This window comes from Patiria miniata, unplaced genomic scaffold (assembly GCF_015706575.1).
Source record: "Patiria miniata isolate m_02_andy unplaced genomic scaffold, ASM1570657v1 HiC_scaffold_6, whole genome shotgun sequence".
Lineage (NCBI taxonomy): Eukaryota > Metazoa > Echinodermata > Asteroidea > Valvatida > Asterinidae > Patiria > Patiria miniata.
Window position 1 is genome coordinate 10,782,533 of NW_024037073.1, and position 26,825 is coordinate 10,809,357.

At 38.5% G+C, this 26,825-nt stretch overlaps 1 protein-coding gene across 3 annotated transcripts in view; it reads left to right on the forward strand.

Moving 5' to 3' along the window:
* Positions 1-3,429: 3,429 nt before the first annotated feature.
* Positions 3,430-26,825, forward strand: part of LOC119743574 (alpha-actinin-4-like) — a 39,529-nt gene continuing 16,133 nt past the window's right edge. The window contains exons 1-7 of one of the 3 annotated variants that reach the window (XM_038219995.1): positions 3,430-3,661; positions 14,186-14,420; positions 15,198-15,284; positions 16,890-16,977; positions 23,997-24,075; positions 25,290-25,371; positions 26,211-26,296. In XM_038219995.1, coding sequence (XP_038075923.1) covers positions 3,569-3,661; positions 14,186-14,420; positions 15,198-15,284; positions 16,890-16,977; positions 23,997-24,075; positions 25,290-25,371; positions 26,211-26,296 — 750 coding nt within the window. In that variant the 5' untranslated portion in view covers positions 3,430-3,568. Of the gene's footprint in view, positions 3,662-14,185; positions 14,421-15,197; positions 15,285-16,889; positions 16,978-17,305; positions 17,394-17,789; positions 17,878-23,996; positions 24,076-25,289; positions 25,372-26,210; positions 26,297-26,825 lie in introns of all 3 variants that reach the window. The other 2 variants (XM_038219994.1, XM_038219993.1) reach the window with 2 other exon arrangements.

The following is a 26,825-nucleotide window of genomic DNA, read 5'->3' on the forward strand; positions in this document are numbered from 1 at the left end:
TGATATCTAGAGATTAGGTAAATGCGCGCAACTTTAGGGTATAAAACATGTAGTAGCCATTTTGTTACTAAGTCCTCTTTAATTATTCAGTCATTTATATGCTTTGACCAAAAAAAATGTTATTGAAGTAAGGATGTGTAAGTAGAATCACCAAAATATACTTTTCATAAAATAAAATTATACCCAAATATGGGAACAAATATATTACACGGCAGGTATTAACGATTTATGCAAATAAGGCACCCTTCCCAAAATAATTTCAGGTGTCACCCCTTCTAATGGGGCGCCCCCGGGCCCGGCAAACGATATCAAAATGAATTTGGCTCACTGACTCAACGCTGACTACCGCTGCCCCACTTCCCGCCCCCTCGTCCAACCCCCAAACCCCAACTCGGGCACGCACAAGTTGGCAAGTGAATTTGCTCATGATTGCATGGTGTGTAAAAGGAAGCTGATTGATTGGCGCGGCTTTGATGAGGCCCCTTACACCGGTCCAACATTCCCAAATTGTCAAATATTTGTCTTTCGGAGACTGGTTTAGGTTTTCATTTTATTTTCAAAAATACTGCAAGTTAAACTTGCGTGATCCCTCTGGCATGCTGGCAATATTATGCAGACTGCAGTCAGTAAGTACACTTTTCAGTTGACCTAACCAAAATCAACAATGACCTCAACTGACCCCTAAATGACATAGAGCTTTGACTTCGAGTGTCTCAGATCATTATGAAGTCTCCCTACCCAAAGATTATTGTCACCAAGTTTGTTTGAGATTGAAGTCTGACTTTTCATATGACGGCACTGAAACCAAAATGGAACACACGTACGACAGGGGAACAGAAGGAATACACTATCGCAAGGTTCCTCTTTCTTGGCTCATAAAAGCCTAGGGGATAGACATTTACTTATTTTGCCTTAATAGTTAGGGGGTCAGACTAGTGAATAGTCCCAAAATTGCCTACACCGGACAAATCACGATTTGCGTGCCCTCAAATTCTTCGGAATACACTCGAACCCTGATATAAGAAGAGCACTGTTAGTTCAACATCATGCTCATCACACTAGGTTCCAAGTCTGTCTTTTTCTTTGTTTTTCATTACTGATAATACAAGGTAGGCCCTAACTGTTATGACAAGGTAACTTTATAACAAGGTAATTTGTATAAGTCCCATGGACCTTGTTACAAAGGTGCTCGACTGCAGTAAGCATTTTGTGGGCCGTGAACTTGAGGGTTTGTAATAACTTAAAAGGAAAAAAAAAAAAGAAGTGTGGAAGCCGTGCACAGGGTCGCAATGTAAGCTATAGTTCTGTAAAGCTTGGGTGAAATTGGGCCCTAAATGCGCTCTATTTTGCAACGGAGCGTAGGCATCTTTTTTCAAAATGATGGCGATGGGCTTCGATCAGGCCTAGACTATTTTTAGGGGATCATCATCGGATGGAAATTTCTCCCAAAAGTCATTGAAGCAGGCCTACCCTTGAACAGAAAATGAAAGGTGATGAAACAAGCTTTAATTTGATGAGTGTCTTGACCACCTCGGAGAGTTGTGATTATTTTTTAATAATTTTGGCCGGGGGAGGGTGCGAGAGATGGTTAAGGGGGCCGATAGGCCATGATCCGATTTACAGCAAAAAGTTTGAAAAGAAAAAGGAGGGGGGTGACTGGGGTTTGGAAGGAGCTGGTATAGGGCGCCCTATATAGCAGAGCAGGAGCATATAGCTAAATGCCCTTTTTCAGGCCCGATATCCAACTCGGAGAAGCTTGTTAATCGAGTTAATGATCCTTCGTTTTGCCGTAAAAGTGGTTTGGGGCAATACCTTTCTTGTATATAGGTGCACAGTACTAATTGAAGTGAGACATTTCTATGAGAGCTCATTGGTATGAAAAGTGCCCCCAACAATTTTTTTTGGAAAAAGGGAGACCGTTTGGCTTGAAAAAAGAAGGTGGGAAGTTGTGTAAATATAGCCGAGGATCAACTCGGTTTTGGAAGCTTCCAGAGGGCAGACTTGATAACATTACAATTGAAAAAAAGGTTCCCATTTTCCTGAGAAAGTGGAGGGATGTCATTTGAAAAATGGCCTGGGAGATCGAGAGGTACGGGTGAGTTTGTTTTGGTGTAAATATTTAAAAATAAGTTGGCTAATTAACCCACCAAAACTTGAAAAGAAATGGAAAGATGAGGGACAAGACAGTAATTTAATTTTTGTTTGAGAAACCTCAGTGATGTCGGCTTGCATGTTATTTGGCCCGCGGTATTTTGTTATAATTAATTTTACACTGTTTTCAATCGGGCTTGAATTGGTGCAGTACTATGCACCCTTGGCTAGCCAGATCTAGACGTCAGTCTGTGCGCCGCGAGCGCCCCCGACGTTGCAAAATGCTGCAAGAAGAGAAGGGGAAAACGCCCTCACACAGCTACCTACTGTCGAATCAGTCTCATTAGTCTGGCTCCCTAACTAAGCGTACTTGCATGCCTGACAATCAGTTTTAAGGAAAGTAATAATATTTTGGTCAGGGAAGCAGATTTTTTCGTTCTCACTGCCTGCGTTTTGGTTACGGCTAATTTAACGGCAGCGCTTATTGGATACATTTGTGAATCGAAGACACACCCCCGGCCCCAAACTAGCACAATCCCCATGATATGCTCTGTATTTTCTTCACGATGTTAAAATAAAAGCGATTAGCCGTTGCCAAAGCGGTTGGATAGGTATAGCCGGCAGTGCGCCATAATTTGTTGAATTAATTTTTGAAGTTTTTAACAACCAAAAAGCTTTTGTCAGTGCATGAACATATTGATATAAAACTGACGTGTGAACACCAATAAAAGGCAATATCCCAAGAAATTAAACTCGTCCTTTTGGGGGATTTTTACGCATGAATTACTTTGAAAAGAAATGGTATGCATACTGTAACGTAATAATGCATGCTCTGTCATTAAAATTGCAGGGCCCTAATATGGCTCTTGAAATTACATCTTAACCCGACTTGGTAGGGAGAATTTGAATAGAAACATTAAAATGGTAGACAATTATAAGTTTCGTGTGGCTGTATTTTGTTTCAAAAAGATACGTTCTTACAATAATATCGTTAGTTGATAGCCAGCTGTGGAAATTTCTCCGTAATTACTTTGACCATTTAAGCTAGAAGAATTGGATTGAACACAATTTGAAGGCATATATATGCACTCATATAACACAAGTTGGCTGTAGTTTGAGTGGGATTGGAATTTTTAATGAAAAGGTAATGTTTAGAACTCAGTTCAAGAAAATACTCTGAATTTTATGGGGAAAGATTAAAATGTCTGAAAACTTATGAACATGTATAATGTACGGTACATTGTAAATCACGTAAAAACACAAAATGTGCAAGTGATGATCAAATCTAAATTCTCCTTAGTTACTTCCGGGTCACATGGCACACTGGCGTGGCCTTTGCGATTGAACGGTACGAGATTACGAGTGTGGCCGGGTCGCACTTTCGTCTGACAAATTCGCGGCTTTTATTTGATTTGACCAAAATCTCGGAGTAATCCAAAAACTTTCGAGCAGAAAGTTGACAACAACTGCTACCAAAATGAGCCTGGACGAGGAAACCTACATGGAGCAAGAGGAGGATTGGGATCGAAGCACCGTGCTCGATCCCATGTGGGAGATCCAGCAGACGAAGGTAAAATGAAAATGTTGAATTTACAAGAGAAGTGCCAGTGGGCCGTACCCCATACGATTTGTGCATGCGATCGCGAGTATACGGTCCGGTACGTGTGGTACTAAACTGTACAATCATGGTACAATGCATGCATGCTGGCTTGACAACGAATGACCCGGAAGAAACAGCTGCCCTGCCCCTTTTTTAAACATACTTTAAAATATGTACATTGCTTCATAGATTTTTGTTAATTGTATCGAAAGCTGTCACATTTCCACTCGCGATTTTTCCTGTAACGACTGTTGCATATATCGTACGGTAATAACCAGTCCAGGCAGTACTGCCTGGTATGGCATGACTGGCCTGGCCTGCGCCTACAACATCTCTAACATCAAGGAATTACTGCCGTACATGTATCATATCATGATCATGCAGAGCAGGCCGGCCATGCTGGGTTTTTTTTTGGGGGGGGGGGAGGGATTTCTTGAATCTCAAGCTCTGAAACATGTTCTAAATAATAACTGTGTTGTCTTACATTAGCTACAATCATTTGTTTTGTTTTGTTATCATTGTTGTGCCAAATCCTAATAATTTTTCACAATGAATAAGTGAAAATTTGATTTCAGGATTGGCGTAGGCCCTAGGCTATGGAGTATGGGCTACAGTTAGGTTTAGCCAGCATGTTTAGAAGAAGGCCAGACTGTACACCCGTAAACATGGCTACAATATACATCGCCATGTGTCGCTGCCATCTTTATTTGTCTAGACATTCAAAAGCCCGGATTATGAAGGCATTCCATCCACAATTGTGAAGTTTATTGAGCACCATGATCATGCAGAGCACGTCTGCGATCATTCCCAAGAAATTCAAGAAAATATGCAAACCAATACGAAGGTGTAGAATTTTGGTTTATCCAAAATTTCTGAAAGGTCACGCGCGGTCTCCTGAATCCTTTGCGTGCAAAATGGCACGAGCCCTCCAAGGTTCACATGGTTCACATACCTGTTGAATTGCATGTGCATGCTTTGGTCTTGAGACCTAGTCTATGGCCCCCATTGGAGTAAACTCCGAGCCACAGAGTTTACTCCAGTGCAGGCCATAGACTAGAGCTAGTTTCGAGGGTGTTGTCAGTCTCTATATAAAATATGCATTTAGGACTGAGAAACATTTCCAATTTTGTTACAAACTACATGTAGGGTTTTACACAATCAAAAAAGTGGCTTCAATAGCCCAATTTTGTGCCCAACATAAAAAAAGTAAAATTATGCATATTAACTGCAACAATTAGGCCTAAGCCTAGAAATGTGTGTCAAGTGAGCCTCAATCAATTGATATGGATTTTATTGTATTGACAATGACATGCGGTATTCATGTTGTCTACATAGTAGATGTACTACAGGTACCTTGTTGACAGTTCTAGTCTGGGCCAGTGAAATTACAGCATGTTAGAAATGGTGTTAAACAAATAAACCCTGTGGGCACTTAAACGTGTACAGTGTCCTATTTGGTTCAACATTGACAAAGTGTTTGTACTGTACATGTACGTGTACCGGTACACTTGTACAAGCTACGACTTGGACATTTTCAACAATTACTGAAATACTGCACCAATGCATGTGAAATACATTTGCTGTAACATTGAAGTTGAATTAAACTTAATTACATGTATACATGTGCACTATGCAGTACATGTTACCTGTATGTACACACTGTGTACAAGTGCTTGCTTTTTAGACCATGGAGAATCACAAAAAGCAACAAGCAAAATGCCAGTGACAAATGCTTCCATGATGGCACAAAAGGGTTGAACAGCAAATGTCCTGATGTGGTCTGACTGGAATGCATACCATTATGGCCGCATTCAAGCGATCAGTCTCATCAATGCTGATGTACAAAACACACCTACAAATTTATACTGCACTACATGTACCACTTGTTGTTGGGATCCTAACCCTAATTACTTGTTGCAGCTTTTTTTTAGTGTACATTGTATACATGTAGTTGAATGATGTTGTGAGATTTTCTCGAAAACTTTTGAGATCTAGAGTTGATACGTTTGAAGGTTATCATCTCATCATAATGCGCCTATCAAATCTCTCTCCCCCCCCCAAAAAAAATGTGATTGCTCTGAGTAATGCTATTAATTAAAAAAAAAAAAATTCATCATTTTTGGTACTTTTGCACATTTTCACATTCATGCACGTGCGTGTAATAACACTCATTAAGCAGGCAAAGAAGAGGGGGAAAATAGAAAAAGAAAATACTAGAACTGCCAAAACTCTGCACTGTTCACCCAACATTGAACAGTTTGAATGATAAAGGAAATTATGAAAAAAGAGGAACTTGTATGCAACATGTGGTTTATTATTTCACTTACACAGGGACCTTGTAGGGTGCTTAATGTTCATGCTGTTTTGTATCACTTCCGCAAATAAAATAATAGAGAAACCACATCCCATTCTTATTAAATTACATGTACAACCGTTAGGGTTTATTGGGGGTAAGGTTTACATGTGTGGCTATTTATGGAGTGACTTTGACCCACCATTGCAGATGACCATGCCCTGTAGTCACAGCTTGTTGCACCAAGGACACCTAGTGGGTTCACTTCCTGATTTGAGGCATGGGGCAGGGCTGCTAATTCTAGTTGAGCATTAAAGGCATGCCACATGTACATGTGTATACCGTACATCTGATACTAGTAGTACGGTTCAATCACTCATTAAATATTATACAACACTACAAAGCGATAATGTTGTATGTGTGTGTATGTTCACAGGCTAATCGCGCATGAAGCACGCGATCATCCACGATCGCCCACAAAAGTGGGTGACTTGCCCACAAAGTGGGCGACAGGCAGCAAAGCTGCGTCCCGCGAAACAGGTGAAGCGAAGCTCGCCAGGGGTGGATCCAGGAATTTTTGCAGGGGGGGGGGGTGTTTCATCAGCAATCAATGCTCAAATGTAGACAGGTTTTTTTCTCTGGACACTTGGCCTCCGCAAAATCAATAGGTGTGTAGGGGGGGGGGGGGCTTGTATTTCAATGGGGGTGCTGTTTAAATCTGACGGTGATAAGCACTATAACAGAATAGTGTACAAACACCCCCGTAGGGCCGTAACCCGGCTGATTCTGTCTGTATTTTGTCATGTTTGTGCACAGCCGTATATTATTAATATAATTTTTGGGGTGTGTCAGAGGAGGGGGGGGGGGGGGTTCACAATATTTTTATTGAATTTCTATGGGGTGTTTCTATGGGGTGTTTCGATCCCCCAAAACCCCCCTCTGGGGTTTAGTCTAAATTTTGCAAGAATGTTTATTTCCATATCTACTGTACTGTTTCTGGCACAGTCTGGTAATGCGGTTTAAAAATCAAGAACCAAGGGAGCTTTTGATGTGATATTAGTTTCAGAAAATTACAAGTCTCATATCTTGTTCAGGTTGGGAAAACATTGGGATATTGTGTGCAGGTACAATGTACATACCGTACATATACATACATTTCTGGAAATATGTGTTTAGCCTGCAGTTTGTATTCCTTTGGGGAAACAAATAATCATGACCTACATTACATGTATCAAGTATAATACATACATACACTACATGTACTGTACATGTGTATTTGCCAGCTCATGTATGGCTGACAGGTGAGAGAAAAGGTACAGTGCAGAGAGTGCAATATTTAGACACACACAAAACGACTGGAACAAAATGAACTACAGGTAGTACAACATTTGAATGAGCACATCGCTTTTTATTCGAACAAGTAAACATGTATACGTACACGTACATGTACATGTATGATTTATGGGGGGAAAAGGTATCCTATCATAATTTCACGACACCCTCATGTACACACGTTCTGTGTGAGGATGGACAATTGAAAAAATGTGAGACTCTGTATCCTATCCACACAAAAAATGAAGTATTAGATACGTATTTGAAAAGAAAAGTCAGACTTCGACCGCTTACTCATCTTTGCGTGTGTGCTTTTTTTCTGCATTTCAAAAATCTTTATTATTCTGGACACTTGAACTCGTGTGTACTGTTTGAAGATATTGACACAATTGATTGTGAGGTCAATTTGTTAAGCAATTATGTTTGTGACCTCATTTTCCTTCTGATGCAGATCTGTCATTGAATATTCATGTAAAAATGCCGTCGACCCACTTCTCATTCCCTTAACCGTCATGCTCTCTAAACCCGATAACTTTAGACTTGGCTTGGCATTCTTTGCCAGGGTCATAGTGCAGACCGGTTTATTTTTAGGGCAGCCAGCATAGCATGCAAAGAATGCTTGAGAGATAAAATGCTCTCTGTGTGTTGCTGTGGAGAACCTTCAAAGAATCTTCATGCGATGAAAAGACACTTCAGAACTGATGGGCAGAATATCTCTGCCTTGAACCAAATATGTATGCTGCACTGTACACTCTTCATGTACAGGCTGCATGATGCGTTAACCATTCAACCCCAAAGGCAATATAAAAATACCTGTACAATTTAACTTGGTTGTACATCATTTTTATGGATTCAGGATTATTAAGTGCAAGTCATTCAAACATACATGTATGCACAGAACAATGTGCATGATGTACGTAGATGTACCGGTATGTACATGTGTAAGTGGTCCTTGATTTCAAATTTACATAAATTATTTGAAAGATGTACATGTACATGTATGTATGTACTGTACGTAGAATGTGAGTTGGTTTACTTTGCACAATTTTTGATTTTTAACAAATTCAGGGAGTTTCTTGCAAAAATGCCCAGTGTTGATCGCATGATACAATACATGTAAACATACATGTTTTTTGTGGTGGGTTAGCTATCTATATTCAGTTTCAACATTCTGTCAGACCGTGGAGGGAGTTCAGGTGTGTACATGTACATGTATGTATGCAAGTTAAATTTATTGAAATTTTATCATGAATGGATTTAATGCAGTCCAGCAACCTCTTTCATTGTCTCCTTTTTTTTTATAATTTGAATGCATAGTATTACTATTACTACAATGTTATTTATAGAACACTGAGGATGTGCATTGTGTGCTACATTGTGGTTTCTGTGAGAACAATCACTATTCTGCTGAGTGACAATTGAAAGGCCAGCCGGATTTGTCATTTCCTCATATTTGGGAGATTTCTCCTTGAACATGTCCTGGCATGGGCCCATGGCCACAGTGTTAGATACCACAGCTCTCTTTGAACCGTTGACAAGATTTTGCCATATTAGCCCCGCCCATTTCACATAGTGGGCAACGACAATGTGTCTCCCCTCATTTGTAAGTGCACATATGCCAGAGTTTTGTCAGAAAGTTTGGTTTTGCAGTCATGGCTGTGATTTGTCTGTGATAACATAACATCCATGGGGCCAGGCTTAATTGATCATATACATTGTATCTAGCCAGGTCTTTATTTTTTAGCTAAAACATAGACCAGAAATTAACAGGGTAAATACAGTACACACAAATAACAGGTACAATACAGTCACTATGTCCTACATGTACATGTACATGTATATCCTGCCCACTGCCTGTATATTTAGTTTGCAATTACCAGTAAAGTGCGTCTGTCTATTCCCCAGTGACCCCTAAACGTTTCATTTACCATTTAACAGCCCTGTGGTTGTAAACTTAATCTTTTTATTGGTATTTGATAGTATACTGGGTATGTAGGGGCCAGGGTGCTCGCTGGATACAATGCAAAATTCATTGCTCTCAATCAGTCAAGTTTGCTTGGTAGTACATTTAATATGTACTATGAACTCTTGGTTTACACATGTAATAAAATCGTTTACATGCACAGATGGTGTAATGACGCTTTAGCATGCTCCCATAATAGTCACTGACAGCACTTGTAGTGTTTACATTGTGTAACAGTTCAAACCTTTGACTACATGTATTATAATTATTTTATACAAATGTTCCCTGCAATTTATTACACTTTACAGCAATGAGTTTGTTAAGTATTGAAGATCATGTGTACAACTACATGTACCCGGTACCACTAAAATGAAAGCATAGGCCTACATGGAAAGTTACAATAATGCTTAATGCTTAATTTTAGTTTTACTTATTATTTGCTGTGAACATATTCTTCTAATAATTTCCTATGTAGGTTCTGATTGTACTTGATTTGTTTTGTCTTGTCCTGTTTGTGTTGGTCCCTTGTATATGTGTGTTTGTGTAACTTAAACTTCATTGTGTAGTTAAGTTAAAGGTACAAATGTATTTAATATATATTTTTTTCTACACATAATGGACTTCTCCACTTGACAAGCTTGCTTTTTGGAGAAGCCCACCGCTTAATCTTATCCTGTTATCTAAATTATTGTTTAAACCGTTTCCCTTCAAAATGATTAAGTGGAAATAAATATGAATGAATGAATGAATGAATGAATGTACAACATGTATGTGCATCACTTTCCTATGCAAACCATCATGTACATGTAGTATGCATTGCAATTGAAACATTTTGAAAAAGAAAAAAAAACAACACTCTCAAACAAGGACAAGTTTGATTTATGCGATAACAATTTCAATCTGCTTCCTTTTCTTTTCATTCTTTCCTCATTCCCTTTCTTGCCTGCACTTGTAAACCATGCATTTTGATAGTGGTACAGAGTGTGTTTGATTTGGAGTCCAAAGGACACAAGAGCTCCCATTGAGTGAACATTGTACATGTACCACAGGCATGACAGGGTTTTGCTGTGGGAGTGACCCCATTGTGTGTGTACTCCACTACTCACAATGCCTCACCCCATGAAACACCCCCCCCCCTTAATTCAGTTCTTTCTATTTAAAAGCCTCTTGGGTTGTGAAAGGCCACCTGAAAATCCTCTCATTCCTGGTGGAATAACACCATTGTGCTGACAATGACAGTCAAGATTACACTTTCATAATGAAACCATCTCAGAAATCTACAAACAAGCTGAGTGAACACTCCCCCCCAATTTGAGCTGAAAAACAGTGGCACTTGCATGGATTCTTAAACGCTTTCTGCACTTTGACACGGATCTGTATTCTTTGACACGCCTAATCTGATAACACACACATGCTTTATCTGTAGTTTTCATTTTGGCCAAACTTTGACATGGTATACTTTTTATTTCTCCATGGACATACATTGTACATGTAGTTCCCATGTGCTAGTTCTGTGTACATGTAGATCAACAAATTGCAATTAAGGTACATGTGCATTTGCAAATGTAGTGTAAGAAAACTGAAACTGTACAGTGGTTTATGCAACATGTATTTTTTCATTTTATGCCATGTGTGAAACAAAATGCAAGTCACTAGTCAGTATGCTTTGAGATATTCATACAAATAATAATTTTAGTTTCACTCAGGATAGACATGTACAATGTACATTGTACATATACGGTACGTACCAGTATATATACACATGTATACACAAATCTCTGGTTGTGTTTCTTTTCACATTCACTTTCATGGCTCTATAGGTACATTTACCTCACCCACAGATTCTTTGTCTTGATTGGCCGAGAGTGAGTCACATGATACTTTCTATTTTTGCTATCTTTCTGTGCACGGCCAAAAGTACTATACCCGTAGCAACCAAAGTATTATACCATTGGCAACCAAGGTACCATTTCCACGGCGCGGTATTTGTGTGCAAATGCATGCTGGTGTGCGCGTTGCACGCAGCGCGTTTTGTTCCAAAGAGAGCGCGCCGGAGAGTTGGGTTCAAACATTTTGTGGTAGTTTGGAAGAGAGAAATACATTTTCCTCCATTTTCGTATTGAAATTGAAGTTTATTTCAACTGTGTTCAGATTTAAATAATTTAAATATTATCACCAAGCAGAATCTGTGGGTGAAGTGTTATAGAAAACAAATATTGAATGCTTTATCTTGTGGTGAAGTAAAACTAGCCTCCCTCGGTGATCCATGGAGCATTCTATTTTCCCTCGGCTTCGCCTCAGGAAAATAGAATGTCCATGGATCACCTCGGGAGGCTAGTTTTACTACACCACTCGAAGCATTCAATATTTGTATAATACATGTATATATGCCATGTACGGTAACTGTATGTAGTATATTGTAATCCATCTCATACTAGTGTCTTATTTCCTTCCTCCCTAGTATGATCAAGATGTAGTGCATAACGGTACATGGGAATATGTCATGAACATTTTGGGCTGAAATGTATCAATTGTTGTGTTTACTTGTGTGACGCATCAATTTTGCATGTTTAAGAAATGAGTTCCGTACATGTTTGTATGATCATATAATTGATACATTGTGTGTGTGATATGTACATGCGGTAATTAAGTGCAACATGTGAATTGTACCGATACTCGAATGTACCTTTGCAACATTTGTTTTACAAAATTTAATTTAGAAGTAAAGATCACTTTATTTCTAAAATTTCAAAAGACATTTTCACAGTGACAGATTTGTTTCAAAGCAAACAACATTTTTGCCACAGAGATTTGTTTGGAGATACCGTACATGTACAGTACATACATGTACATGTATTTGAAGAAATAACTGTTTGTCATCAGTGTTCAATAAGTTATTTCTAGTTTACACATTGTCTTCTGACATTTATTTATCCAGCATGCAATGTATGGTACACATGTACACTATACATTTACATGTACATGTAATCCAATATTAAATGGATACTAATGCTTAGTCATCAATGTCATCTGTCCATTTGAAATATACCCACATGCACTTCTGCTTGAGTATCAACCGATATGTGCAATCCATGGCTTAGATCATTTCGTGGCATCAGCAGAGATGTTTCTGTTTTGAAATGTTCTTGCAAATTGGGTTGCTTTAAAAACAAATTGAAAATTAGCACAAATCTTAGTTGCCTAAGACTTTAGTTTAAGGCTTAAACTTTTGCATTTTACATGTGTATGACAGTGTAATTATAATCATGTGGCATATCCAAAGCTAAAAAAAAAAAACAATCTTATTAAGCTGTTGGGATCTAGGGCCTATGACTTTTTATTTGACACTGGCACATCCTGTGAAAGAGTTGGTATACAAACAATAATTAGGATTTGCATGCGAGTCAGAAAAGTGCAATTTACAAGTATGTGAAAAAAAAATTACATGCATGTGCACCGCGTAAACACATACTACAAGTACAAGTGTTGAAATACAGAATATTGATAAAGTTGTACACGTGCATGTGCATTACAATGTACATGTACCGTACATGTACGATACGTACATGTGTACATGTGGGAATATGATGTCCAAAAGCCCTGCACACAAGCCCCAAACTGAACAGCACAACAGAATGATGAGTAATACAATCAGTAAAGAATTCCTCACCTTAATTGCAATGAAGCGTGACATTCTACATTATGCATGCCTTGGACATATACATGTACATGTATGTTGATATTCATTTTCATAGACATTTTTTTTTTAAATACATGTACAATGTAATTTGAATGTTCTGAATGTTCAGGTTGCATGTAATTTAATGTATGAGCTACTGGTAATATACCTGTGTGCATGTGACTACCCTGCTTTCCAGTTAAATTTAATGCACACAAGAAAACAATTGGCACTAATCCGTTTTGATAATAGATTTTCTGACCCATTCAAGTGATATAGCCGAAATCTGTTTGACAAGGAGCGCAACATTAAATCTGTGCAACTGACTACCAGTTATGTAATTACACAAGGTATGGTAAGGTAAATGTAAAGGTGCACACATTTGTGCAAGTAATACTATCGAGTACCAAATGTGTGAAATTTGCCACTTAAGTGGTATCGGAAGCATTAAGTAATCTTAAAACAGAAGAACATTTAATTCAAATTTGATCAACATTTGTGACCGGATCCCACAAAATTAATGTCAAGGACATTTAAAAATGTATGTACCGGTATTCATGGTATTAGAACAAATACTGCATGCAGTACAGTATAGGACCTACATGTACATGTAGAGCTGGCTCTACCTCAATTTGACCATGGTTTGACATTTGCAAATGTAAGGCCTACCGGTATGTGGTTTAAAATAAAAACGGCTGTTTCAGTAAATTGTGTAGATGTTACCATGGCATGCATGGGCTGCGAGTCAATTTATTTAAACAAATTTGTAATGAAACAAAATTTGTTAAGGGGCCTAGGCAAATCGTATTATTCAAAAGGGTACATTGTACATTGTGTGTAAGTTTATACATGTACATGTACCGGTACATGTGTACACGTATGTTCGAGTATCTCTGGTAAAAGGTCCTTTTTATGAGTTGGGTGACATTTTCAAGGATGTACCATGTGCAATGTACGTGGACACATACATGTACACACATGTACATGTCCTCCAGCAATTGCAGGATTTCAGGTTGTTACTGACAGGTAATTTTTAATTTTTTTTTGTAATTGAAGATACGCCGGTAGCAAACATGTATGTGTTGTACATGTACATGTTGTACTCCTTTCAAATACATTTACTCCAAATATTCTGTAGAACTGTTTCTGCTCAGGGTCTATCAGATGGAACAACCTCTCATTCCTGATGTTTCAAACCCACTGTCGTCTCTCTCTCTCTCTCTCTAGACATTCACAGCGTGGTGCAACTCTCATCTTCGGAAGTCAGGAACGCAGATCGAGCACATCGACAAAGATTTCTGCAACGGACTGAAGCTGATCAATCTACTGGAGGTCATCTCGGGCGAGCGGCTGCCCAAGCCAGAAAAGGGCAAGATGAGGGTGCACAAGATCTCCAACGTGCAGAAGGCCCTGGATTACATCATGAGTAAAGGAGTCAGGCTGGTCAGCATTGGGGCGGAAGGTAGGCTTGTCTGGCTAGGCTTGTCAAACCCAACTTGATCACACACATGCATCCATAGGGGTGTTTTTGGGAACCGGACCACTGATGTCAGGAACCGGTTCCAGATTATGGGATCGGGTACCTGTAATTAACTTTACAAATTACTTAGTAGCTTCTCAGACAATGACAAAGTTTTGAATGCCATTTTTGGGAAACTTTCAAAATGGAAACCAGGCTTGTGGATTTACCGTAACTGAATTAAACTAGCCAAAAACTCCGCAAAGACTGCTGCTGATTGGCAGTGATTGCAGAGGGTCTGTTGAGAAAATGATGTTGTGGACAACATCAGTCAGGAGAAGTTCAAATTGTCTAAAGTCACATGCATCGCTTGCATCAATCTTAACCTGCAGTGCTTGCATAAGCCTCTGTACTAATGACATCACACTTTGTTTACGTGTGTGCTTTCCTATGGTGCTCAGTGGACCGTGGACCCCACTGGCTCCATAGGAAAGTGCACATGTAAACAAAGAGTGACGTCATTAGTACAAAGGCTTATAGGTATGTGCAGTGAAATGAGAGTTGGCTCAGGAAACAAAATAATTCAGATTATCAAAAAATTCTTCTCTCTCCTCTGCACCTGATCATAAAACAATGCCAAAACAAACACTTGCAAAGATGAACGGCTTCCAAATCTGCAATCAATGAAGTGGTTTCATCTTTGAACATGTTGAAACTTGTGAAACTGAAACCATCAGACAATGAGAGATACATGTAACTGATTCTGTGTTTCATTGACAGAAATCGTGGACTGTAACTTGAAGATGACCCTGGGTATGATCTGGACTATCATTCTGCGATTTGCCATCCAGGATATTTCTGTGGAAGGTAAATTGAGTCAAGTGTCATGTATTTTTCATTTTTAGGTTATTTTCTTAAAGCTGTACAGTGCATATCTGATGTGCATATCAAAGCATTGATTCCAACTTACAACAATAATGTCAGGACTATGAATGTGTTCCTATACATACATATGAGGTGTTTTTTTTTAAATGTATTATTTCTTTTGGATCACAAGATTTCGTTCAACCTTTTGTGTTAATTACAGAATGTTGTCACATTTAAAAAAAAGAAGAAAAAAAGTCACCAAAGCGAATTTCCCTGACGAACAGGTTTAAACTGTGTAAGAATCTGATAAAGATTTGGCTTCAGAATTAATCTTGTTTTGTTTTGTCTATATGTGAACTTACCATTAACCATTCATAATTTACCCACAGGTACACTATTCCCCGATGCATGGTTTGCATGGCTCCAGTTTTCCAAATGTCCCTGTCACCTTACATGTATGTTTTTGTTTTTAGCAGGGTAGAAGTTGCAATATTCATGTGTTTTGATGTTGAACTCCTTGTAGCAATTCCTCTGGGATCATGTTCACTTGTACCCATCTTTATCATACAGCTGACACATTTTGTCTAAATGTCTGTCTGTCATGTCTATCATATTTCAGGTGTGGTTCGTTCGCAGGAGTACAATGAAAATGGGACTTTTGAATTTGAAATGGGCAAAATGTACACGTACCGGTATACCTGCACTATTAATCACGAAACCAAAATTTAGTAGGAAGTCCAACTTTACTGCCAGTTGGTAGATTTCCTGAAAGTAACTATTTCACTTTCCTCAAACTTACTATCGGTCTTTTCACTTTGTTCCCTTCTTATAGTACAACATGTTTGTAAAAAAAACAAAAAAACTATCTTATCGTGATTCTAATCACGAAGTGACGTACCGGTACATGTATCGTCTATGGACTTTGCGCACACGGTACGTCACTTCGTGGTACGACTGACGAATTACATACATTTTATCTTTTATTTACAATGTGCATGTTAGGACAGGAAAAATGGGGTTTATTCCATTTCTATGAACACAGTGTTTTCTGTGGCTTTTTCATTTACAACTTTCTGTTATGTAAGTGTTTAATTCTCCACCAGCACTTGTGACTCCTCCTAACACAACCAGATGTGGTTTTGTCAAAACTAGTACAATGCATACTTGTATCGTGTACCACTACACAAAGTTCCTGCAACATTTGTTTAGTAGCAACAGTTCATTATTTTCTGCATAACAATTGGATAAACACTTTTGAAGAATACACCTACCGGTACATGTATGTACATTGTAGTGCATGATTTTGAGGAAAGATGTCTTGTTTTCTTTTCTTTATTTGTCACAGGGGTTCTGTACTTGAAAAGTGCAGTTACTGTACCGATACTCTCCTCTAACAAGTAGTAAAACACATCTTTTTCCTTTTTTAGATGAAGATGAACTACACTGTCTGAGTGATGTTCTTGCATGCACTTGAACCTTTTAACAGTTTAACACACAGTTCAATGTACAAACGTGGCATAAAAACTGTGATGTTTAACCACTTCTGTTTCAGCTGTGCCAACATAATGCATTGCATTATATGACATTTAAACATGCTTATTTCAGCTCACACAGCCAAAGACGGACTTCTCTTGTGGTGCAAGCGCAAGACTGCTCCCTATCGCAATGTCAACGTCTCAAACTTCCACATTAGGTAACGGTGAGAGAGCATGCACCCGGCCGTGTGATTTCCTGTCATTCTGCGTTAATCAAATAATTTGTTCATGTTGTTGGTTTGGTTTTCTTTCTAGAATGTTTGTATGGTGTTACTAGTGTGCCGACTGACGATATAATACATGTAATAGCATCAGTAGGAACCAGCGTGGGAGTAACAAAACTAAACAGCCGTTTTGCCTTCATTTGTTGTTCTAATGAGAGTCTTTTGTTAGGTTAGAACCTTACTTGCATGACATTAACTCACGCACGAAGTGAATTTTCTCCCCTGCCTACATCTGTCACGTTGTGCGGCATCTGATCTGCAGAATTGACCGCTAAAGAAGGTCTCTTGCTGTGGTGTCAACGCAAGACACAGCCGTACAAGAATGTGAAGGTGTCCAACTTTGACACAAGGTAACTCTCAGTCTGTCGTGATCAAAACGGCAGTACGCACGTAGGCTTGGATTAGCCCTTGGCATTGTGGGATATGTCAGGGGATAGCAACGGCTTGGTTCTGTGCAGGTCTTTGGTAAGAATGATGTCTTGCAGGCGGTAACTGTGACCATACCCGCACAGTCAAACGTGCACTTATTACTATGCAGATATGCACCATTACATGCCATTGATGGTGGCCTGGTACTGGAGTACATTCCTTCACAATTTTATACAATCAAAACATTGAGCGATGCTGCGTCATTCACAAAAACCAAAGACCTGTACAATACAAACCAAGAGCCGCGCATGGGATTGGTAGTTGACTGCATGTAATCTCTTGGCATGTGCTATGGTTTGTTATCTCCTCCAACACAGAGTCTACAGCTAAGGAAGGCTTACTTTTGTGGTGTCAGAGGAAGACGGCCCCTTACAACAATGTCCGAGTCCAAAACTTCCACACGAGGTGATATCAAGTTGTACATTCGTACAGTATCCTCGTAACCCCATCCCATCCTTCTCTAACTTCCGTGTTACCAACAAGACTGTCTTAAAATGACATTGGCCAATACAGTTTGCTTTCATTGGGTACATAAGGAAATAAATGGCACTGAGGGCATTTAGGTCGGTATCATTTTTTTCTGCCAGTTAGTTAAAGATACATGCATGAAGGTATCACAGTTCAAGCATGCATGGCATGTGATAGTAGCAGTAGTGGTAAGTCATACTTAATTACAAGAACTGTATAGAGTCTAGCATACATTTGTAGGTAACACAACCTCCTTTTTTATTGGGGTCACAGTGTATTGGGGTCGCTTTATCTATAAATAAAAAATAAAAAAATAAAAATCTTGCTTTATGGATCAAGCAACTTAAATAAACTGCAGAGCTTCTTGTTTTGGAGAAGTTAGAACAATTTTTTTACAAAAGAAGAAATTTGAAGGAAATGTACAAATGTGCTGCTACTTTAATTTTCATTGATGACAATTTGTACGAAAATGGATAAGATTGCATTGTGAATGTAAACCATTCAATGCAAATCAATGCAATAACTTGAACGAGTGACTTCCTGATAACCAGGAAAAAGAGGGGATGTTTTTTTTCATTTCCAATACTGCAATCTAGTTTTCGATATATAAAGACAGCTCTATACCCATGAAGGTTTCACCGTTGGCAAACGGACAATACACATTAGTTTCATATCGATTCCTGTTTTATAGCTGCATATTAGCTGGAGAAGTCACAGTTTTCAATGGTAAATGTGGCCAACAGTCAGTTTAAGACAGTCTTTCTATTCACCCTGGCTCATTCATTATGGCTCCCCTGGGTTTGTAACAGAGTTTCATACTAACTCAACTGACCAACTAGCAACTCATAATAACCACATCGGTAATGTTTACTCATACACCTGCTTTTACCAAGAAAACGCGGGCCATTTACATAAACATCCTCAACAATTATCACACCTGGTCATAAACATAGCATTTGATGTTTCTGTATGAGCTAACACAACCTAAGGAAAATTTATTACATACATACATGTGCATTGTGTATGAATTATGATATAACATCCGGTGTGCATCTTTGCAAACTTAACATCATACGCTCACCAGTGACTTATGTCACATTGAATGTAATCGCCATCATCCTCAACCCATTGACTTCTGAGGTCATGAATAAATTAACTATAATTAACCACTATGTTCATTTACAATATGCATATTCAACAAATGTCAGAAGAATATTTTGGATGCATGCAATTTGTTTTCAACATCTTCAACAATTATCGCTCCGGGTCATAAACATAGCTGATGTTTTCTGTATGAGCTAACACAACCTAACGAAAATGTATTACAAATATATATACATTGTACATGTGCATTGTGTATCAATTATGTTATGACATCCTGTGTGCATCTTTGCAAAATTAACTCAATTAATCATACGTAATCCATTATCCTGTGACTTATGTCACATTTAATGTAATCGACTTCATGCCCAACTCATTGACTTCTTAGGTCCTAAATAATGTATTCAACCAATGCCAGAGGAATATTTTGGATGCATGCAATTTATTTTTGTTGGAAACATGTTTGTCATCATCCTAAATTAAGTGAGACATTTCTCGCACTGAACTAATTGAAGACATATTGAATCATCAACTTTCATTATTATACACATACTTTGGAGAACTCATTTATAAAAAAAACAATGTGTTGTCTTTGAGATCGAATGTCCTGGATTCATTTTACATTTGACAAAAATCTCTCCAAACAAAGTAGGTTTTATTAAATTGAGGATTCAAAGACTAAAAATAAATATTGACATTTTTTTTGCACATGCACATCTATATGTGCGTACATGAATTTGTATGAACAAAAATGTGGAAAGTCATAATGTTAAATCATAGCTCTTTATTTTGCAAAATATGATGCAAAGCATACATGTACAAGTGTACATGTACATGCACTGAGTACTTTGTGGAAACATCCTTTTTAATACATACATGTACACATGCATATTGTATGTTTTCAATGTATGTATCTAATAACCAACTCGGTTATTTCACTTCGTATTCTAGTTACATGTAGTTCACAAATGAAATATTTCTACCCTCCCACGCCTCTGTTAATAAGTCACAGTTTCAATTTGCTGAATATGATGCAATCACCTTTAATTTCCCAATATGGAAACATCAATTTTTAATACATACTGGTACAATGTATGCATTTTGAGTATAACATTTAATAACCATCTCATTTGAATGAACTCACAAGTTATTTCAGTTCATATTCCACTAATATCACCATGGAATATTCAGTCCCACCTTTCACCTCAATTAACGAGCCGCAGCTTGACTGACCTTGTCAGCACTGGACATCACTCTGTCAAAAACACTCTGCCATTGAGGAGAAATTCATCCACCATCCTGCTTTTCTAATTCTTCAATCTGTCACAAATGTGGCTTTAAATATCATAAGATGCATCTGATCACTAATCATAAACGAATGACTGACACAAATTCCAAGACTTGGAGACATCCTGCTGGTGTAGATGGACATTTTCTGAACTTCACATTTAAACACTGTCCATTGAAGGTTATATCTGATTGACCTGTACAATTCTGAAGATCAAATGAAATGGAAGAGCAATCTGTGTGCGTAGAAGTCATGGTTTGAATTTAATATTCCATGGATGGGCAGAACCCTCGTATTTTTTCCTGACTATTGGTTGTGTACATGTACATGTAGATGTACCTTGACTGAGTTATAAATGCACATCACTGATGATAATACCACACTGTGCTGTCATACCGTACATGTACACGTACACGTAGCAAGCAGTTTAAAGCCAAGGGGCTATATCCCTTCCACAAGAATGCAGTACATGTCGGGAATGGCAGACTATGAAGGCGAAATATTTCCAATTCTTGAGGGGATCCCAGATTCCTTCATTGTGCCTATAACACAACAAAGACATTTGAGAGGAAATTGTGACAAGATCGTGACAAAGAAGTACCTGGATATTATAAAGACTGGGGAGGATAAAAGGAAATACGAAAAAAAAAGGATTAATAATACATTCATGTACATGTAGGATTATTTTTCCCAGACTGAAAAGTTAAATACCTCTGGACAATTTCTGGAAAGTAACAAATACACATTATGATGACGAATGTTATCGCGCAAACTCTCTGCCATCTGGGATTAATGGCTTAACAAGGCAACATTCCTACTATACATACATGTAAGTGTAGCATGTAATTCAGGGGAGCCATCGAGCCAACAACCCTTCCATCCAATGTACCTCGTGGTCGTCCGTATTCCTGAGTCTGTGTGGTACCAGTGGTAATTGTGAAGAGTATTGAATGCACAACCCTGTACATTGTACACACCTCACCTTCCCACCCTGCACCCACTTCCATTGAGCCTATGGCCAGGGTGGCCTCTCCTACCAACCTGACTACCTTTCCATGTATGTGGGACCTTTGGATAGATCTGTAACTTGCACCCTTCCTTTTCATTAATGCACTCTTTTCTAGAAACCATTAATGGGTTTAGCAGTACACTAAATGTCATTGAGCACTTCACTGGAGACAAAACACCATTTCCAAAAAAAAAATTTACGGGAAAAGATTATATCTGAAACTGGAGATTAAATACAGATATATTCAAAATGAAACCTGGGAAATCCTACATCTGGGAAGGAAGCATTTTGAGGTTTTTTGTTCTTTCTCTTTGTGTTCAAAACTGAGAGTGCAGACCAACAAGGCATTTTACATGTATGCATAATATTCCAGCCTCTTGCTTTTGCCTGGGGCTAAAATAGTTGTGGAGGAACTGATATACATGAAACTGAAAACAGAATGAGTGGGTGACAGTGGAAACACTCTCTGTTGAGATTTTTACAAGAAACATCTCCCAAACTGCTCTGCAGTACTCCACTTTTCAGTGTTTCCGTTGTAACAAGAAAATTAACATGCCTGTTTATTCAGCCATTTGACATGTTTTTACTGAGTAAGCATGCTAATACCCAACTGATACTCTTATTACAACAAAGGCTATTTTCTTGTCCCTTGCCACGCAGGCCTTAAAAGGTAAAGTTTCTGCATGGATTTTTATCAGATCTTGGCATTTTGTTTCATGCAGTTGTAATATTTATTGAGCGTTGTAGTACTCGTACTCGTGAGAATGTACTCCCGTACTCGCAAGAAAAAAAATCACCTACACTCGTACTTGTACTTATGACAAAGTACTCATATTCGTTCTTTTGCAAATATTCTCCCGCAAGAATTTTTTTAAAGAATTAAGTGGTAAATGCAGTCACAATGTACGGAAACACATTTTCTACTGTTTTTGGGACTTTTACATTCGTTTATTGTTTGACGGCAAAACAATGTGCTCCAACTTGTGGAAAGTATTTGTACTCGTACTCATACTCGAGTACATTTTTTGGTACTTGTAAATGGAAACAAATTTCCTTCTTTCAAACTCGTACCCTTACTCACGTGCAAAAATGTACTCGTACAATGACAAAGTGCTTGACTACAACACTGTTTGATGGCAAGGGGGCCAGTTTCAGGGAGCTACTAAGCACAGATATCATTTGCTTAGCAATCCTGGTTACCAGCTAAACTGTCATACATGCCATACGGCCTTTGACTGGCTCTCAGTTCATTTTTGATTAGCAGTTAAAATTGCTGTGGAATATTTAAAGCCTGGCAGCTTCGTGAAATTGGGCCCTGGTCTTGGTACTGTCAAAACACTAGGTTGGAATGGAAGATACCGTACAGAGAGTTTTTGTGAATTTTGAAAAGTTTCAATTTGAAATTCAGCCATTATTAGAGTCAGGCCTAGGTTCCCACAAGGAATTAGTGCATTCTATATTTGTATGATGCTTGTACCATTTAGGTTGGCAAATTATAAGGGATCACAAGTACTTCCCGTGGTTCAGATATCAACACAAAGCTAAGCTGTTGTATCATTCTTATCACTAACTTGTGGGATAACATTCACTGCATTCTTAACTTTCATCACTTCACCAACCCATACCAGAATGTTTGTCTTACAAATATTCATGTAGGTTTATGAATTGCATTTTCTAACCTAACCTGCTTAATGGATTACTAAATTATGTTAAAGGAAAATAAAAACCAGCCTTCCATCTTTCATTGAAAATTCTAGACGGATGTGAAATATTCTCCCTTGAGTAAAATCTCAATTTTAATTTACATGTACATGTAGTGAATTGTTTATTGTCTCAAAGTTTCAATATTATCCCTTTTCTGAATATCAATGCACAAGGCATACCCCATGTAGCGGTGTTAACATGTGACTTTTGTATGAGGTAAACTTAGATACTGAGAGTTCAGAATCTTTAGTAGGCCTCACCCAATTCTTCCTATGAAACGATACTGCCAAAAAACCCTCAAGCTGCTAAAGTTCAGACTCGCACTTCCTGCTTGTCTTAGAAGAGGAAAATGGTACCCCTGACATTCATGTACATGTACACGTACCAGTACGTACATTGTAAGTTTACATGAAAACTGCAGGCAAGGTTAACTACAGGTCATGGTTTGTTAAGCATACGAGATGTACTGGTAATTGAGTTAAATGAAAAATGTGTACAAACAAATGCAATTAATCAAGTACATAATATTGTATAGAAGTGATGGAGTTTCAAATTCAATAGATGATGGAATTTTATTAAAAAACTTTTGGTAAAAGCCTTGTCATCAGCAAAAATGACATTTTTAGACACAATCTCAGTATGCGCATGAAATTTGGTGGGTTTTTCTTTGTGCAGGAGCATAGTGATGTCACAATGATAACAGCATTGACTGTGATGAATTTTGGCCTTTGCACCATGTTGAGTGTTAATGCTTCGGGAGTAATCATGTCTTCACAAGTCCGTCGCAAGGCTCAAATCAAGTGTCCAGTTACATGTGTTGCTACAAATTATAATCAACAGCATTCTCAATTACTTGTGATCGACTTGTGATCTGACTTTTGATGCATTTGACCACGCCTCTGCTATTTTGAATCGTTCATACTCATTGTGTTACATATTGTTTTCCTCCATCAGCTGGAAAGACGGCCTGGCGTTCTGTGCCCTCATCCACAGACATCGCCCGGACCTCCTTGATTACAACAGCCTCAGCAAGGTACCGTACATTGTACATGTAATGCTTGAACTGCTGTTTCTAAGCTTTGTATGCATGTCTTGATACACAATAAGCACCACAAGTACTGTTTTCAATAATTTTCCAACTAAACAATGATAGCAGAATCATTAACAACGTAAATTTCAATCCTCTTGAAAATCATTGAAACTGAAATCTCGGTGCGGTCTCATTTTCTTATGAGAAGCCAAACTGAGCAAAGTTGTGGCTCCAAAGGGCTCACGTAAACATGGTAAACACAGCGTTAAGTCTCGGGCTAATGATTGACAGACACAAAAAACATATCCAGTGAAATTAAAGAAACAAAGCAGAGTAATATTCAGTTCAATTCAATTCAATTTGGTTTTTTTGTGTGGACATTTAATAAGATGCAATTTTGCGTCGGGGTGATATAAATCAAATTAGGTTTTGCCCTTCACCGATGTTTAAACAGTATACATGGTATAACACTGTAAGACATCTGCACTAGAAAGCAGGAGGTCGTGGGTTCGAGTCCCACCCGAGTGATTTTTTCCAACTTTCACTCGGGAGGTAACACACTGAGTATACAGTGTTTAAACGTCGGTGAAGGGCAAAACCTAATTTGATTGTGTACATTAACAACATGGAAATTTGATTCCCACTGACATATCTTTTAGTACACTTACATTGTAAAAACACACATTAATCGTGTTAATACACAACATCTTGGTGATGGCAAGCTTGTAACCATGTCAGATTGATGCCACTACCTGAAATGATTTTTGAGGAAAATCATAATGGCACTGAATACCGGTACGTGTATACACGTGCAATAGTAGACATAAACATGGGTTAATTGTCTTCATTTGTGAATAATGTTAAAAAAATAACATAAAACGTACAAAACATACATTTTACACGTCTATGAAAAATAATATATGAAGCCAAAGGCTTGTTACAAGGTACATGTACATGTATACCCAAAGTGAAAGAACAATTATTTATTTATTTATTGTTCAAGTGAAACTGAAAGGGGGAAACCAAGATTTATCTGGCTCTTTCCTTCCTTATGGTGAAGTTTAGATCAAGCAGCAGATACATACATGTACAGATACATGTACCTTATCACAGTGGGGCTTTACATGTACCAGTACATGTACGTTGTACATACATAAATGCCAAGATCTACATGTAATAGATCTGAAGTTTGATATTTTTGTTTTTAAATCATTCAGGATGATCCCAAGAAGAACCTGGAGCTTGCCTTTGAAGTGGCAGAGAAGTACCTGGACATTCCCAAAATGTTGGATCCTGAGGGTGGGTACCAGTTTGGGTTCTGTTGAGTTCTATGAATAGGGTCAGATATCAGATCCTGAGGGTGGGTACCAGTTTGGGTTCTGTTGAGTTCTTTGAATAGGGTCAGATATCAGATCCTGACGGTGGGTACCAGTTTGGGGTCTGTTGAGTTCTATGAATAGGGTCAAATATCATATCCTGATGGTGGGTACCAGTTTGGGTTCTGTTGAGTTTTATGAATATGGTCAGATATCAGATCCTGAGGGTGGGTACCAGTTTGTGTTCTGTTGAGTTTTATGAATAGGGTCAGATATCAGATCCTGATGGTGGGTACCAGTTTGGGTTCTGTTGAGTTCTATGAATAGGGTCAGATATCAGATCCAAACATAGGGTTAGATAACAGATCTACCAGTGGGTACCAGTTTTGGGTTGGTTGATTTCGACATGTTAGAAACATGTAATATATCTTGATAGTGGGTACCAGTTAGGGTTCTATTGAGTTAACTCACAAATGTCTTGATTGTGGGTACCAGTTTGAGGTTAGTTGATTTCCTCGCATATGTAGGGTTTAGAAAACATATCTTGATGGGGTACCAGTTAGTGTTATGTAGAGTGCAACACAAACTTGTTGGGTTAGGTAACAGATCATGATGGCGGTTACCACATGAGGGTTATATAGAATTCAACACTCAAGACAAAAGAAATTGGATTTGGATATTGGTTAGCATACAAGAATCTGTTGAGTGATGGTTGGTCATGATGGTGGGTACCAGTTAGGAGTCTAGTGAATTCTACACAGTGCAAGTGACTAGATCTTGATGCTTCAGATTGTTTGAATACTTGTTTGTCCTACTTGACAGATATTATCAACACCGCTAAGCCTGATGAGCGTTCCATCATGACCTATGTCTCCTGCTACTACCATGCATTTGCAGGAGCTCAACAGGTACGTCGCTCGGGGTCTGTGCATAGGGCACCCTTGAAATTTGTTGTCTGAGTATTACTCGTTATCCACGGAGCCAATCTCCTGTATAGTGTCTGATATGTCTTGACATGCATATACATGCAAGCCGCACGCCAGCCAATCGGAGTCGACTTTTCTGAATCGTGACGTCATTACATTCCCAAATTAGGACTAAATGGTTTGATTGGTCAATTCGAATGCAGTGTTTTGTAATACTAAAACAGCCGGGCGCGATATCGCGTAACATGATACAGAGTGTGTGACACATTTTTTTTTTATCCATTGTCTATCGACGCACAACAGGTGAATGACTGCAGACCCGATTTAGAAAGCGCCCACTGATTGGTCAAAATTTAGGCGGTCAAGAGGCGAAACTGTTCACACATAATAGACCACGGCATTCTTTGTTGATGTGACATTAAACTCAGCAGTGTGCAAGACCAATCAAATTGGTTCAATAGGGCCAAAAAAGTGCACTACCAATCATAAAACACCGATGGACAATTTTCAG